The sequence below is a fragment of the Bos javanicus genome, chromosome 5, assembly GCF_032452875.1.
Source record: "Bos javanicus breed banteng chromosome 5, ARS-OSU_banteng_1.0, whole genome shotgun sequence".
In the NCBI taxonomy this organism is placed as follows: domain Eukaryota; kingdom Metazoa; phylum Chordata; class Mammalia; order Artiodactyla; family Bovidae; genus Bos; species Bos javanicus.
In genome coordinates, this window is record NC_083872.1 from 14,988,502 (window position 1) to 15,006,252 (window position 17,751).

General features: G+C 36.8%; 1 protein-coding gene across 1 annotated transcript in view; it reads right to left on the reverse strand.

The window, feature by feature from the left end:
* Positions 1 to 702: 702 nt before the first annotated feature.
* The window catches only part of SLC6A15 (solute carrier family 6 member 15), a 57,577-nt gene continuing 40,528 nt past the window's right edge, over positions 703 to 17,751 (reverse strand). Inside the window, exons 6-12 of the mRNA XM_061415658.1 lie at positions 17,037 to 17,147; positions 13,832 to 14,073; positions 13,537 to 13,729; positions 12,459 to 12,651; positions 9,460 to 9,619; positions 3,739 to 3,901; positions 703 to 2,092 (exon numbers count right to left, since the gene is read on the reverse strand). Coding sequence (XP_061271642.1) covers positions 1,721 to 2,092; positions 3,739 to 3,901; positions 9,460 to 9,619; positions 12,459 to 12,651; positions 13,537 to 13,729; positions 13,832 to 14,073; positions 17,037 to 17,147 — 1,434 coding nt within the window. The 3' untranslated portion in view covers positions 703 to 1,720. The remainder of the gene's footprint in view (positions 2,093 to 3,738; positions 3,902 to 9,459; positions 9,620 to 12,458; positions 12,652 to 13,536; positions 13,730 to 13,831; positions 14,074 to 17,036; positions 17,148 to 17,751) is intronic.

A 17,751-nucleotide genomic window follows, 5' to 3' on the forward strand; every position in this document is an offset into this window, starting at 1 on the left:
ATCAATGGATACAATGTGTACACTACCTCTCCTCTTTTGCTGCTTTATCCATCATTATCTTTAAAATATGACCAATATAGTGGTAGGACAGTCAAATAAAATCTTTTTAACTAGATGACACTCAATGGAGTTCTGCTTCATCCAACCTCATATATACAACAGTTTCATAGAAATCGTCATCACTTTTTTACACTTCAGAGACAATACCAATCCAGCAAGCAGTTCACCTCTGCATGTGATTTCCTGGGAGCCTATAAGTACTTTTCCAAGAATTGTGAGACAACATTGTTAATGTTGCTGTTTAGTTGCTCGGTCTCGTCTGACTCTTTCGTGATCTCACGGACTGTAGCCCACCAGACTCCTCTGGCCATGGGATTTCCCAGACATGAATACTGGAGTGCATTGCCATTTCCTTCTCCAGGGGATCTTCCCGACCCAGGGACTGAACCTACATCTCCTCAATTGCAGGTGAATTCTTTACCACTGAGCCTCCTGGGAAGCTCATGAGACTACATTCAAACACCATTTAGCCATAATACTCTCCTTTTCTTTTGTCTCTAAAGTGGTGGTAACTCTATTAGTCAATCTATTAATCCCTCTTGGAATGTGATGATTAATTACTATGAAAAGCCTAAGTGCTGGCAGAGGTGCAAGACAATCCCATTCAGGTAGCACAAGAGAAATCAATGAGGGAAACAAACATCATTTTTGAACTTTATTTGTTGCTTAAAATGTAATGCCATACAAGTTTAACAATCACTTAAAAAAGGATTTTTATTTGCATAAAACAGAAGCAAAACAGAAAGATATGAAATAAAATGCCATCTTGCTTCAAGTTTTCAAATCAGTACTTAGAGTACTAATATATAGCTATATACACTGCAAGTATATTATAGAAATATACTATGAGTAATCTTGAAACCACAATAAATATCAAGTAGGTTTTTAGGCACACGGCATAGAAAAATGCGGAGTCAGCTTAATTCTTGAGAGTGCTGAGTGACTCATTCTGAGATCATTTTCACACACATGTATTTTACACAAAATATACAGCCATCACACACACGATCCCCAGTCACTTCTGAATTTCACCTTTCATCCCAGCATCAGTGCCTTCTTATTCTTTGATACTATTGCTCTATACAGCTATTACATAAGAAAATACTTTGCAGTTTTCTTCAACTAATAGCCTAAGAAGGTATCAATGCTACCAAAATAAGTGCAGCCTATCTACACGATATGTTCATGGAAGTGTGCTGAGCGGCACCAGCTTACAGAACTGTTCATTTTAATCCTGGGGGTTACCCTGAAGGCAAACTTAATCGATTTTGAAGTATACCATTTTTGAGTTTCCCATAGCATGACAGCCAGAAATTGTTAGAAACTGAGGTAACACCTATTTTTATAGAGATAGGAATCCCTGGAAAAGACAAATGCCAGAAGTATTTTTAAAACTTCCGATCAATGTGGACCTCAGTCAGTTATTGTATACTTTGTCTGTGACTCTTTCTGCTCAAATGTAAACCGAAGAATCCAAAGGAATGGTCAAGCTGAATTTACCCTTGCCGTTAGGATTAAAGATCACAGCCACGGAACACCTGAGATCACCCTCTGATAAGCGAAGTCTGACGCTTCTCTTAGTAGAGCCAATGTTCATTAATAAAAATGAACCAAATAACACTCACTGATTTCTGCACCCCCCCCCGCCCTCCACCTCCAGCTACAAGTCAGATTCCGGCATGTCTGGCATGTCGGCCATCAAGTACCCTATCCCATAGCGTCCGTTGGGAGCTGTATCCAGAGTTGGCGATCCACTCTGTTTTCGATAAATATTTTTACCGAAATTTGGAGAGGACATCTCGCTTGATATCTTGCCATGAATGAGGCTTGCATCATCTCCCTCTAAGTTTACGGGCTCCTTCAGGACCCTTCCTCTCTTATAGGTCACAGATGCTAAATTACCAGAACTATCATCTATCAGGTTGCAGCGGCGGATGATGAAGACAACTGGGATGGGCAATATTGCCAGGACCATCAGAGAGATACAGATGACCATCCCCCACGTTGGGTAGCTCAGAAATTTCTCAGATGCCTGTTAAAGTCAAAAAATAATTATTAATCATCTAGCATTCTCTGCAGGGATGTGAAAAAAAATATATTTATCTCAGGTTTATAAGCAAAGAACCTGGGCTAATCTTGTGACTGATTAATAAATTGCTGTGGAAGTGACAGTAAGCAACTTCCAAGGCAAAGCCTTAAAAGCCTGATGATTTCTGCCTCTGTGTCTTAGATGCTACCCTAAGCCCATAATGCCTGGAAGAAGTCAAGAACGAAAGCTCACAGAGAGAGCCCAGCTCTCCAAGTTCAGTCAACTGCATGAGTTGACTCAAGCAAGACCCAGAGAAGAATCTTCCAGCTTATCCACAAAACCCTAAGAAATAATAAGTCAGCACTGCTTTCAGTCATTAAGTTGTGGGTCATTGTTACTAAGCAATGGATACCTGTTATATGTGCCACATCACGTTTCTGCTGCTGCTGCTAAGTCGCTTCAGTCGTGTCTGACTCTGTGCGACCCCATGGACGGCAGCCCACCAGGCTCCTCCATCCACAGGATTCACCAGGCAAGAATACTGGAGTGGGTTGCCATTTCCTTCTCCACATTACCTTTCTAGAATCTGAAATTAAATTTTGAACTACATTTGTCCCCAAGGGTTTTGACAAAGGATAGCCGACTTATTTTTTTAGAATAGTCATGAATTGAGTTGTTGTATAGAATTAGTGACCATAGAATAAAGGTCAGGGGTAGCTCTAAAAATTAAGCATTCTAATTTTCTAATAGATAATATATATCTTGTGACTGCATTACGATGTAGCTAATGCAGCTTGAGAAAAGAAACTGAATGCTGCTGCTGCTGCTAAGTCGCTTCAGTCATGTCTGACTCTGTGTGACCCCATAGACAGCAGCCCACCAGGCTCCCCCATCCCTGGGATTCTCCAGGCAAGAATACTGGAGTGGTGGGTTGCCATTTCCTTCTCCAATGCATGAAAGTGAAAAGTGAAAGTGAAGTCACTCAGTCGTGTCCGACTCTTCGTGACCCCATGGACTGCAGCCCACCTGGCTCCTCCGCCTATGGGATTTTCCAGGCAAGAGTACTGGAGTGGGGTGCCATTGCCTTCTCCAATGCATGAAAATGAAAAGTGAAAGTGAAGTCGCTCAGTCGTGTCTGACTCTTAGCGACCCCATGGACTGCAGCCTACCAGGCTCCTCCAATCCATGGGATTTTCCAGGCAAGAGTACTGAATATTCACGGCTAATGAAGACAGGCAAAACTCTACTTCAATATTTATTTAAATTATATCTACATTGTTGATGCATATTTTCATTGGTATAGAGTGTCTCAGATATGATTTCATAAATTTATGCAGGAAAAATTTCTGGTGGTTTGATCAATATGTTCTCTAGCATCAAAAGCCTAAATAATTATTGGTCCATCTATGGTGATGTGGATAAAATTACTTAAACGAGGTCCAAGTCAATGTTTCTTACATACTAAAAATATTCATTACAAATAAAAAAACATACATATTTGGGGCCAAACAAAACATAAATCTTAAGATCCCTGCATAAAAGCAGTACCACCCAATAAACAGCAAATTATACTGAAAAAAGTGAAAGCCAAAAACCTCTAAAATGATATTCTGTGTATTCTTTTATCTGACTTCTTCTTTTTATTTTACCTTATCTTCCATCCATGCATTATAGCCAGGAGGACTTAATCCCATATTCACAATGCTAGCGATCAGCAGTGATAACAGCATTAGAGGAGAAATATATTTCCACATATAGTAGTAATATCTATTGGGAGTAAAGCCCAGCATATCCTTTAGGTCTTCCATAAACCTAAATAGAAAGAAATAATTTAATTATTCCTCGAGTTAAGGTAGCTATATTAAAATATGCTAAATTAAATGTCCTTTAAAATGTGCATTATGTCAATGGTTTGACCAGGGTTAAACATGATACCCTATGACACTTTCTACTGAATCTAAAAGTCATATTGGAAGATGACGTAACAATTAAGAACATTTATAATGTAAAATGGAACCAGTGTACTGTACTTTTTATTTGGAGGAAGTCCCCTTAAGCCAATTATTGGAAAGTGAAAGGGAAGTCACTCAGTTGTGTCCGACTCTTCGCGACCCCATGGACTGTAGCCTACCAGGCTCCTTTATCCATGGAATTTCCAGGCAAGAGTACTGGAGTGGGTTGCCATTTCCTTCTCTAGGGGATCTTCCCAATCCAGGGATCAAACTCAGGTCTCCCACATTGCAGCCAGACACTTTACATCTGAGCCACCAGGGAAGCCCATTTATAATTATTGGAATGTCTCCTCCAACTGATGACCTTCCATGCTATGAACACAATATTTGCAATACATTAAAATTTCCTTGTTTCTCTCTTTTTTAAAAAATTTATTTAGAGATAATTAACTCACATCATCCAATCCAACTGATCCAAACTCTCATTTCTGTTTTCAGTCTGATGTCATTTGATTGAAAGAGGGTCCACACATTATGATTCTTTGATTTTTTATTTTTTTCTGAACTCCTTTCTTCATCTCTGCTAAGTGCCTCCTAACCTCTGTGTCATTTCTGTCATTCTTTTTTTAAATGAGCTGGGCACTCTGTCCCGTAGTTTCCAACAGTTTAGATTTTGCTGTTAATAATTGCATCCCACACTGTTGGCTTCACAAGTGTATCTCATCCTCCTATTTCCTGTGAATTAGCACTTAGACTGAGTAATGATTAGACTTATGTGTTTGTTTTTTAAAGTCAAGTTATTGAGACATTATTTACCTCAAATAAGATTTGCTTTTTCTTTTTTTGGCTGCATGGCTTGTGGGATCTTAGTTCCCAGAACAGGGATCAAACCCAGGGCCCCAGACGTGAGAGCACTAAGTCCCAACCACCGAACCACCAAGGACTTCCACACATTCACACTTCACAGCTGTATGATGTTAATGCTATCAGGAGCATGTCGCCATTACATACTGGTTTATATCCCTTAATATTTAATTCGAGATAAAATATGTACTGCCCATCCACCAGTCTTGTACTAATGTTTCTGTAGGCTTTTTGGCTGTCTAAAGCTAGTTCTCCAGTAGATTCTTCAAAAAGGGATCACAGTGACTATATTCCCTAATTTCTTGCATGTTTAAAATTATTTATGGTCACTATATTTGAATATCAGGTCAGCTGAATTTAAAATCTGTAGTTTACATTTTCTTTCTTCGAAAGTCATAAATATGTCTATGTAAGATTGTTACAAAATTTTGTTGACTATCAGATTTTTCTATTGTAAATGATTTGTTTGGTACTATTTTTTACCTGCATGCATGCTTTTTTTTTTGGTCTCCAAGTAACATCCTAGGCTTTGTCTTGGTGTCAGCCTTTATGTCTGTTTCTTCCAACTATATCATTTGCCCTTTCAACACTCAAGTTATTTGCTTCGGTATGTTTCTTTAATTACAGTTTTCAGAGTTATTTTCCAGCCACTGCGTTTAGAGGTCCTCATTGCACAAATGTTGAATCATCTTTGCTTGACTGCTGTTTCTGTTCATTTTCTTATCCTTGGTGATTTCTTTTTGATTTTAAAAAGTATTCTTCCTTTCTAGCTTCTAATTCTTGAGGAGATATATATTGTACTTGTTGTTTTCGTTTTAATTTGACTTCATGTATTAAGTGATTTTTCTGTTATACACAATTGTTTCCTGAGTTCTATCACCTCTGTTTTCAAATCTCCCTTGTCTCTAGTTATTATATTTCTCAATTTTAAAATAACTGATATATGCTATTCTTTTGTGGCTTCTATCATTTTTCAACACTATTTCAACTTCATTTTGAAATATTATGAGTTTTTCATCTGTTTTGCTTGTGTGGATTTGTTATCTGGAGATATTATTCTGCTCCTTTCTGCTTTTTTTTTAATGACTTTTGTTTATGATTTAACCACATTTAAGTGAAATAAAATTGCCTGAATTTTGGAGAGGGAAGGATACATGGGCATTGCTTCTTTTTTTTTTTTTTTTTTAATTATTTACTTCTTTTTGGCTGCATTTGGGTCTTTGGTGCTGCACGGACTTTCTCTAGCTGTGGTAAGCGGAGACTACCAGTTGCAGTGTGTGGGCTTCTCATTCCTGTCGTGGAGCACAGACCCTATAGCATGTGGGCTCAGTATCTGTGGCATACAGGCTTAGCTGCCCCGTGGCAGGTGGGATCTTCCTGGACCAGGGATTGAACCTGTGTCCCCTGCACTGGCAGGCAGGCTCTCAACCACTGGAACACCGGGGAAGCCCCTCCTCTCTATTTTTGCAAAGTAATCAAAAGAGGCGGCCTCATAGTTTATCAGTTTTTTTTTTTTTTTTTTTAACCTCTATTCTCTTTCTCGTATTTACTTGGACTTCCTTTTCCAACACTTCTACTGCCTATCTCCTGCTCAGTTCAGGTTTTGCTCCCACCACTTTGCTCTCAGTGCAGAGCTTTATCTTGGAAGAGAACTCTGGGTTGTTCATTTCAAGATTTTAGAGACCACTTTGTTCCAGCACTGATGATCTTGTTGTGTTTGGATCCCTCTGCAATCTGCGAAATGAGGCCAAAGATACCACTTCTCCCAGTTTAGCTCACTATCTTCAGGTTAATCAGCCTCCCACACATTGCAGGGAGGACCTGGGAATGAGTAGAGAGCTGTCAGAGGCCCAGCTGTGTATCCACTACCATCACCCTCACGGATGTGACACCGCACAGCTTCTGTGGCTGCCAGTGGTTTGTCCCAACCTTTCATATTTGAGGGTCCACGGGAATATTTTCTTTCCGGTGTCCATGGGTATTTGGTTTTGCCTTCTAGTCATTCTTTTTCTCCTTCATTTTAAAAAGGAAACTTGGGGAAATGCAATCTATGCAGCCATCACTTTCAGCACCATAGGATCTTCCTTCTCATTTTCTCTCAATCATATTTCTTCCTAATCTTTTAACCCAGGGATCAAACCCAGGTCTCCTGTAGTGCAGGCAGATTCTTTACCGACTGAGCTACCGGGAAGCCCATACAATATTTCTTTTTCTGCATCTGAGTTTGCTATCTCAAACGTTTAGGTTCTGGAAGGCTTATTTCTCTCAACCCTGTCTCTGGAAATTTAGGTAAACGTGGCAGATCACAGAGCAGAACTGAGCTCATGAAAACACTGAAGGTGAACAGGAGGAACATAAGATTCCTGCAGACGTTTAAAGGAGGGAAAAGTGATTAAATAAGAGCATTTTAAACAAGAGAACTCCAATTGTGCTCCTTGGACAAGCTATGAGCTTTAGAGACCAACAGATCTGGTTTCAAATCATACCTCCATAATTTCTAAATGTATATCTTAGTCCTTCTGAACTTCATTTTTGGCATGCTCAAGAAAGATAATACCCATCTTGGAGAGTTATTCTTAGGATCATAGACAACATATGCAAAGCACACTATCTTACAAACAGCAGAAATTTATAGATCCAAGTATTATTAGTAGTATTATTCCTATTGTTGTTATAATGATTATTATCTAGGAACTACTAAAAAGAAATATTTACCACTATGCCTATTGTAAATGATGAACAGTCTAAATGGAAAACTAAATTATGATCCTACTGATCCATAGATCAGTCCAGTAAGAGTATCAAATTCCAACACAGTGCAGGTGAGGAGTTGGGGGTAGCTCAGTAGACTATAGAAATATCTGGTTTTGAAATTAAAGTTAAAAGCCCTGATTCTACAACTAAGATACTGTGTCCGCCTATACAAGGCAGGCCAATTGTACATCTGTGATGAGTAATATTAGTCACCACAGAATACTGTTACGAGGATTAAGACAATGCATACAGCATTCCCCTGATGATTAGTGATGTTGATAACTTTTCATGTATCTGTTGATGATCTGTATATATTCTTTGGAAAAATTCAGGTCCTTTGTCCGTTGTTTAATTGACTTATTTTCTCTTTTTTTTTTTTTTTTGCTACTGAGTCATAAGTCCTTATACATTGTGGATATTAACACCTTTTTGGATATTTGATTTGCAAATATTTTTCTCATTCAATAGGTTACCTTTTTATTTTCTTGATCATTTCTTTGGCTGTGAAGCCATTTTATTTTGATGTAGTAATACTCCATGGAGTCGCAAGAGTCAGATACGGCTTAGCAACTAAACAATATACAGCTATTACCACTATTGCTATTTAGTACATGATCATTAAATGTAAATTTTCCTACCTTTCCTTGCCTGCAGCTTTTTAGAATAATGAAATATTCTCTAAGTTTTGTCACAAAGCTCACTAAGTATAATAATGTTCTTTATGTTGTTGAAGAGGACTCTGGTCCTCATTCAGTGAACTTATTTCTCCATCAGAGAAACCTCTAATAAGCTTGATGGTCTTACTGCCTTAATCCTTACAAGCTAACTGAAGACAACAAATTTAAACAATATTGGACAAGGTCTCCAGAAATGTTTTTCTTCTGAGATTACTCTAATGCTTCATTTCACACAAGTTTATATACTTTTCAGACCAAGCAAGTATATAATTTAAAGATTTAGGCATCCAGTGAATTCAAGTCATGACTCCATAAATATGTATAGTGAATGCTATATATATCTTAAAGCAGTGATATATATATATATATAATCTTCCCAAAATGGTCCTGCTACACAAAACATTGTGTAACATGATAAAATAAAGCATTTTATCAATCCTTCTTGTAAAACAGGTTGGCAACATAATTAGAGGTATAGACTTCAGAGTTAAGTAAAAATGGGCTTTTGTGGTTCAGATGGTAAAGAATCTGCCTACAATGGAGAAGACCTGGGTTCAATCCCTGGGTTGGGAAGATTCTCTGGAGGAGGACATGGCAGCCCACTCCAGTATTCTTGCCTGGAGAATCCCCATGGATAGAGGAGCTTGGTGAGCTACAGTCCATGGGGTCACAAAGAGTCGGACACAACTGAGTGACTAAACACAGCACGGCACGAAAATGGCTCTGAATCCCAGCTCTGCCTCTGTTCAGGTGTGTGATGAGCAAGTCACTTGGTGTCTCACTAAGCCTGCATTTTCTTATGTGTGAAGTGGAGATAACAACGGCTCAAAACAGCTTAACAAGGTTCTTGGAACTTAGTCAATATACACAAGCTCTTGGAAGTTCCTATTTAATAACCAGAATTAAATCAAAGCTCCAGAATCCTAAACCTCATTACCATTTACACTGTTCTATCTCATCACCTAATAAGGAGATGCACTTTGCTAAAACTGTTGAATGGAGAAGAGCCTGCATAAGATTTGATTTTTGTAGCAAGGCATTTTTTCCTCCAGTCATTTTTCTCCTAAGTGAGATACATATCAAAGCAGAGATGTAAAATGGATGCATAAGCGAATATACTTACTTATCTATGCCATAAACAAAGGATACGGCAATATTCTCCAAAATGACGACAATTAGCAGAGGCAGGGTTGCAGAATAGTCATCAAACATTGTAACAAAGTAGTTTCCAGAGCGTTGCACAAATATCAGGCCAATACAAAATGCCAGAAGACAGCAGATAACTGAACAAAAGGAATAAATTAAAAAAAAATAAGACCTTGTCAGAATCAAGTCTTTTAAACTGCATTATAAATTATTATATGCACTTTGTTTCTACTTTTTATAAGTTGTCAATAATATGAATAGGATACTTTTCCTGATACCATGGAATATATTGTGAATTAGTTACCTGAATTTAGCCCTGGATTTAATAGGAATTCATTGTAGGACAGTAACTCAATTCATCTCCTTGAGTCTGTGGAAATGTATGTACCAAGCCCAAATAACAAATGAGGCAAAACAGAGAAGATAACAGTATAAATCTCCATACACATGTCTCATTATTAATAGAAAAGTGATCTTTTCAGGTAGCAAATGTTCATAGGTCATTTCTACTTTTAATAATGTTTTCTAGTTTTGGAAGCAACATTGAAATTTCAAATTAATCATGAGATGAATGTGCCTTATAAGACTGATAACATATATTTTTTATATTTTATTGAAATATCATTACTGTTAAAGCATAATTTAAAAAAAAAAAAAAGTTTGACCCCTTAGTAATAACCTATACTCTACCTTGATATTGCCTGGGCAGATGAGTTGGAAATACAGTTATGACAGGGTTGGCCAACCAGATTCTCCAATTAATTAAGAAGAATAGTCTAAAAGGAGTTTCTATAGGAGTATTGCCGAAAGATGCAGACACTTCCAACCAGATACCACTACCATAGAAATTTAGAGAGAATTCTGGAATCCATATACTATTCACATATTTTTGTTAGACTCTTTGTTCTCTCATGCATGTTAGTAGAGAAGACCTCAAAAATAAGAGATGACTGGGCTGTCTTTCTCAACTCCCTATTAGCAGAAGTGAGTAAAAACGGCAGAAGTGGGGCAGGTGGAGGCGGTTCAGAAGGAGAGAAAACAGGCATCCCTGGGTCCCATCCAATGGAGGCTCCTGAACAATCTCAATAAGTATGGGTGAAATTAAGCCATTTCATTCATCTTGTGAGTGCTAGGCTAGTGGTATGAGTTACATCATCCATAAGTAAATATTATATATAAACACATCGGGTAGAAAAGGAAAGACATTAAGAGCATTTACTTGGAGTCTAACACATACTGAAATATTTAAATGCTTGTCACAGCAAATCATACTCAAAGTCTCAGGATGGAAGTAGCAGAGCTTAGATTTGAACCATGGCCTGTATCACTTACTCTCGCCTAATTGCATCATAGTATAAGTAGGAAGAAAGTGTACTCTAGGTGGTACAGACACTGAGAGCCTCGCTGACGAGGTGAGAGGAACAGATAATAAGTAACTTAGATCTAAGTCCTACCGTCATATCAAAGCAGACAAAAACATTTGACAAACGTGGTGGGGGAACATTTCCTCAAAGTAAATGACTTGAAGTAAAAGTATGATCCCAAAATACAGGTAAAGGGAGTACAGAGTATATTCCTCTTTACTCTGATCTACTAAGTCTTCCACTGGGAGTTGGCAAATACGCCCATGTGTGTCCGCCCCCCCGCAACACACACACACACTGTTGCTGTTCCCTTAATTTTGCAAGCCCTCTTATATTAGGAGGGTTGAGATGCTGGGAAAGATGAGGAAAGCAGCAAAGATGACAGTTATTTAGTCTGCATGTCAGAGGATATTGATAGCCTTAAAATAAATAGAAACTGCAGAAGCAGAGCGGGCCTTTCAGGAAAAGAAAGAGATACATTTCTCATTTGTATCCAACTGAATTAAAGAAATCTAGATGTATATCTGACAAACTGCTGAAATTGTTTAGACTCACACTAAGCAGAGCAATGAGTGGCAAGGGTACATATGCATTGGCAAGTTATTGACACGTAAATGACTACTGAATCTTTCAGAGCTAAAAAGTGAGCCTGGGGAGGAGCTTGTGCCCCACTGGCCAGCATTCAAGATCATCTGTATATTTTTTTCCAATTAATTTTTGCATCACTTACCAACACTGTTGCTGCACTCTGGTCTAGCAGCTTCCTTGCTGCTTCCTTTGTCTCTGTTTGGGTGTTCTTACTAACTAAAACTATCCTCTGACACCTGAGAAGATTGCCTTTTCTCATTCAATTTCCATGCCTTCTGCTGATAGTTCCCTCATATATTTAGATGATCTTTGCTGCTTCTTAATGCTCAGAACATATAGTCTTTATCACGCTGTCAGTATATTACATGAGACAAGTTTTATCTAACCATGTTGATTTTAATTATCAGTCCTATTCTGATAATTAGAGGGGAGGTTCTCCTATATGTCCGCATTTCTGCTGTAATTTCTCTTACATCCTTGGTATCCCTCAAATGCAAGGATGATGCAATACACAGGCAGTACTTTAATAACTGCAGATTGGACTTATTAACAACTGTCAATATTGATAAATCATGTTATTATCATTCCTTCCTAGATATATCAGCTTCTATCAGGCTACAATTGCTATTTCAAATGGAAACTAAATTTAGGTTTGTCAATGTCAGCTATACACTTTTGAAAAACCCAATGATCTGAACTTTTTTTTTTAGAATTATTTGACTTGAATACAAAATTATACATGAACATTCTTTGACTTTGTTCTAGTACCAGCACTTCATAATGATGTTACTACTAATAAAGAGCAATATAATAAATGATAACTAATAAGTAATTAATAATAATATGATCTCGATTAAGTTTCACTTGCCTATTACATAAATCCCTAAATAACAAATACTTCTGAAACATATTAATAAGTGGACTTTAAAAATAAACTCTTTTCCTATTTCCATCTCTGATCAGTCACCAAGAGTAAAATGGCCTGCTATCAGTTCAATGAAAAGTCAAATACATAAAAACTCACCAGTGAGGATTTCTTTCCTCACTTTGAAAGTGTCCACAACGGGTGTGATGATCCCTTCAATGGTTCCAAACATGCTGCCAAGCCCTAGATTTACCAGCATGAGGAAGAACATCACTGACCAGAAGGGAGACGCGGGGAAATGTGTCATCGCTTCTGTAAAGGCAATAAAAGCTAAACCAGTCCCCTGAACAGCCTGTAAGATACACAGAATAGCCACGTTAGTCAGAGCCACGTGCCGCACTGGCTCTGTATATGAAAAGGCAGGGAAACTCTGAATAATGCAGGACAGTTACTGGAAATAAGCACACTGATAGCATCATGTTGTCTCCTAAGAAATGTGCCTCTAAACAAAATTCAGGGTGATCATATTATCTCATTAAGACCACGGATAGAGCCAAAATTTAAAAATTTAAGAGTAAGTTAGTATTTAAATCTTTCCTTATGGAATTTAAGATTGTTTTGTTAATGATGGCTTCATCTGTAACTTCCTGCACATGATTCTTTATATTTAGTCTCAGGTACATTTAGCTATCTTAAAGCATGTGATTAATGGCCAATTTCTTCATTATATTTTCCTTTTTGGCAAAGTAAAGAGAGGGTGACAATTTATGTAAAGCTATTAATTCACATTCCCCTATATCGTTTTTATTCAAGTATATGACAGTGGCTAGAAAAAGGACTTAATCATGACTTAACAAACACAAATATTAAGATGGGAGATATCATTCATGTGTCCAAACAATTATGCAATATGTAAATGGTCATCATAATTCAAGTTTTGTGTTAAGTATTATACCAGCAAATGTATCTAATTTCATTTTCTATGTGAAAATCACCTTATTTATATTCATATTTTAAATTATTTTAAATTATTGTGGCTTCATCAGTGAAACTACTTTTTATAGTAAAGCAAACCTTTCTGATTTAAGAAAATACGCTCTCTGAAATAAAGATGAATTTTGAAACAGCATGCTCTTCCTCAGGCATTTTAAAGGTCCTTTTCCTAAAAGAAGTCTTCTGGGTAAGGCATATTTTAAAGTTAATGAGAATTGTTTTAGTGCTTAAACAGACTACTAACTTTATTGAGCTCATCTTCAATTTGACAGGCATTGAGATGAAGTGCAGGAAACTCTTCTTCTTTCACTTTTTGAATGATGTCATAAATTAAGTCATAATCTTCTGCAGTAATAGCTGAAAAGTTGATATGATGGGGAATAATATCTTGACTAATGTTGCCCATTTTCACAAGTTTTATGATCATTTCTGAATTTCTGAAAAGTAAAACAGCATTAATAAACACTTGTGGGTTTGGGAAGGAGATTTTTTTCAAATACAATTATGCCATAAAATGTAAAGAAAATTAATGACTATACTCTGCAATGCATTTCTCATTTATGACATTTGCTTTGAAGCCCAGAACTGCAAACACCACCAGTGTTGCCAGGATAGAAGTAAAAAAATTGATGAAAGACACCAGGACGGCATCAAAGTGGCAGTTGTTGTCTCTCTTATTGTAGCTTGAAAAGGCGATGACGCCACCAAATCCCAGACCTAAGGCAAAGAACACCTGAGCTGCAGCTTCTCTCCACACCTTTGGCTCCAGCATGATTTCAAGCTGTTTAAAATTAAACAGAACAGAAGTCAGCTGCAAAATATTATTTCTCAATAATCTACAAGGAATCGATTCTGTTGTTTAAATATATCATAATGACACACACCCAAAGATATCTGGGGATTATCTGTTCTTAAGGAGAAAGAACAAATTTCTCATTGAGGAATTTTACAAGGAAAATGAATAAGAAAGGCCATAGCCTATAGAACCTTTAGATGGAGATGTTACTTACATGGAGAAAAAAATCATATGGGAAATTTTCAATATCTTTAGGACAAAGCAAAGGACTATTTGAGGGAGAAATGAACTATCTTCGCTTATTTCTATTTCTGTCTTTGTTTTCTTTCCAATGCAACCATAAACCAGTTAGCCATAAAAGTTATAAATTTTATTTAAGTAATGCCCTCAGTTTTGTGTTTTCTGGTGAAGCCTAACAGCCAAAGCAGGTAATAATTATAAGCTGGGTAGAGTTGAACTATTTGTACTTTGCATATTCACATAGGTATTATTCTTTCATTTAGTAGTCTCCTGAAAGCTTTTCCTTTGAAAATTGAAGTAATTCAACCATATAATCTTTAAAGGTGGTTTCAGATCCAAAGTTTTGAAGTTTGGAATCTGTGCTGAACATAATTTTCAAGAAGCTTTACTTCTTAAACAGTTATTGCTGTATGTAACTAAACCTTTTAAATGGAACAATTAATATTAGCCATATTGGGCAAAGACCTCAATAGACAGTTAACTTTGATTTCAGTAATAGTAGTATTTAAATTGGTATTTTATCTCTTTTCACCTTTGCAATGAAATTGCCTTTATCGGGAACAAAGCCAGATGTGGTTAAGAACATGACTTCCATAGACAGTCATTTAATAATCTAAAAATAGTGCATCCTAGGGTAAGTGGCCTGTCCATTCTGAGTTTAATTTTTCTCAACTGAAAGATGAGAGTAACAAAGCATGTAAATACTACTCATCACATTGCCTACCACACTGAGTCCTCAATAACTGCTAACGTATGGACTACAGTAACAGCTACGCTGATAAGCATTGGAAAAGACCCTGATGCTGGGAAAGACTGAGGACAGGAGGAGAAGCGGGTGACAGAGGATGAAATGGTTGAATGGCATTACTGACTCAATGGTCATGAGCAAACTCCAGGAGATAGTGAAGGACAGGGAAGCCTGGCAAGTTGCAGTCCACGAGGTCTCAAAGAGTTGGACACAATCAGCAAATTAAAACCGAACTCATTCAACTATCTCTACTTTTACCACTAGATGGCAGACAATACCTATTTACCAAAGACATTCTGATCCTTTCCAATTCAGAAACTGAATCTCCATTCACTGAGAATATTTTGTGTACTTCGGAACTTTCTCCCTTACATAAACAACTTAAATTTAAAGGAAATTGAAAACTTTGTATTGTTATTATATTAACTATCACATCCTACAATGGCCTAATACCAATCTTATCAATAGTCCAAAGTGAGCTGAAGAAGGAATTCACTGTATTTTAATAGTTATTTCCAGTTCTGGTTTAAAATGTTAACCAAGTACTGCAGTTTTAAACATGGGGGCCATATAAAACTGTCATATTCAAGTATCTAGATTCTAAAATATCTATTTAAATCCAATATTTAGAGTCATGTCACAAACAATTACCAACTTAGAGAAACGTGAAATTCCAGGAATCCACATCAAAGCTAGTTGTTTTAAACTCAGAAAACTTTTTTTTTTCTATACTGTAAAAAATAAATATTTGTGGTCACTAAGTATGGCCCATTTGTGGCTGATTTAAATGATAATATAGCTGAATTCATAAATGTGAACTAATTATTCGCTGAGAAATTCCAACAACCCTACAGGACTTTTGAACAATAGAAGAGAAGCAGATCACAATGTCAACATTTTTGCTACTTGAGAATGAACAGAACCCCACTTGGAACCAGATACTCAAAAAACACAGCCTCTTTTTCACAGGACCATGGCAGCTGCCAGGAGTGACAATCCCAGGGAGGCTAAAATCTTCTCCCCGAGTCTCTCAGCACGATGCTTGGTGCAGTCATGCCTCAGACAACTTCCAATTTCTGAACTCAATTGAGATTGTGTCTTTATAACTCATTGTCTGATTATGATAGTGTTAGCACGATAATTGAAGTATGATTTCATTTCAGTGAATATCCAAAATCTATATGCACCTCGAATATGTTTTTGACTGTTTCCTCTCAAACCAATACAAGTCTCAATGAGCCCTACATTGAGGTCAGCTCTAAGTTAAATGACAAAGTTTAAGTTCTGAGCCTTTTAGGAAACCTAATGGAATTTTCCTGAAATGCATATGCATTTATAAAAATTACAGAACTTCCCAAACACACTAATATAAATACTATTCTTAAAAATACAAAACCTCAAAACAGAACAAGAAACCTTGAATTTTTTCTAAGACAAGATTTCAAGTGCAATAGCATTCTTAATCTGGGTCCATGGACTTTAGGAATTCTGTCAACCTCTTAAGACAATAAGCAAATTAATATGTTCATTATTTTTTCTGGTAAGAAGATCCTATTATCAGTTTTGTTTTTTTTTTTTTTTCCCCAAAGGAGTCCATGTCACAAAAGATTAAAAACCACTTAAATAGAAGAGAAAGAGTAAAGATTGATAAGTTCTAAACTGTACCGGTATAAAAGTGGGAAGTTAATTTATTGTAAAAGAGGAACTTCTGAAGTTTAAATAGTGAAACTTACTCTGGATAAAGTGCAACATTTTAAAGTGGAGAGAGTTGGATATAATTATAGATATCTAAAAGCCTTGGTTTTACTAGGCTGGTTAACTTAACAGTTATAATTTAATAGTTTAGTGTACATTGTTGTACGTAGGTTCAAACAATTATCCCTTAAATTTAACTGTGGGAATATTTTGACAACATAAAGCTTTTGTGATCATAAGCCTTAACTGGAAATACAGTACATACCTCAGGGGTAAACATGTGACGGATGCCATCAACTGAACCATTTAAAAGGAGTGCTCTGATTAGGAAGCATATAAGTACCACATATGGGAACAGAGAACTAAAATACATGATCTGCAAAGAAAGATGAAAATAGGTGAGACACACTAATAACTATATTCTTTCTCATACTTAAAGATTATTTGTGCTGCTCTATACTGCACTTTCCTGGTGGCTCAGATGGTAACGAATCTGACTGTAATGCAGGAGACCTGGGTTTGATCTCTGGGTCAGGAAGATTCCCTGGAGAAGGGAATGGCTACCCACTCCAGTATTCTTGCCTGGAAAATTTCATGGACAGGAGTCTGGCGGGCTGCAGTCCATGGAGTTGCAAAGAGTTCAACACAACTGAGTGACTAACACTTTCACTTCATATCCTCATACTGTGAAAATGACCCTTTTATAATATAATAATTAATACTATTCATACATTGTTTAGTCATCATAGCAGAATGGCTTATTAGTTTTGATTTGGTATGATTCATTAAGATCTATTTGGGATATAATGAAAAATGGGAAATCTTCCTTATTTAATCTCCTTTAAAAGAGCCCATAGGTGTGATGTAACTTGAATAGTGTTGATTCCTCACAGTTCACACAGTTCACAAGCAAGCAGTGTTTAAGAGAAACAAAAGGACACTGACTCCTTAACAAGACCTACTTTATAGTTTTAGATAGC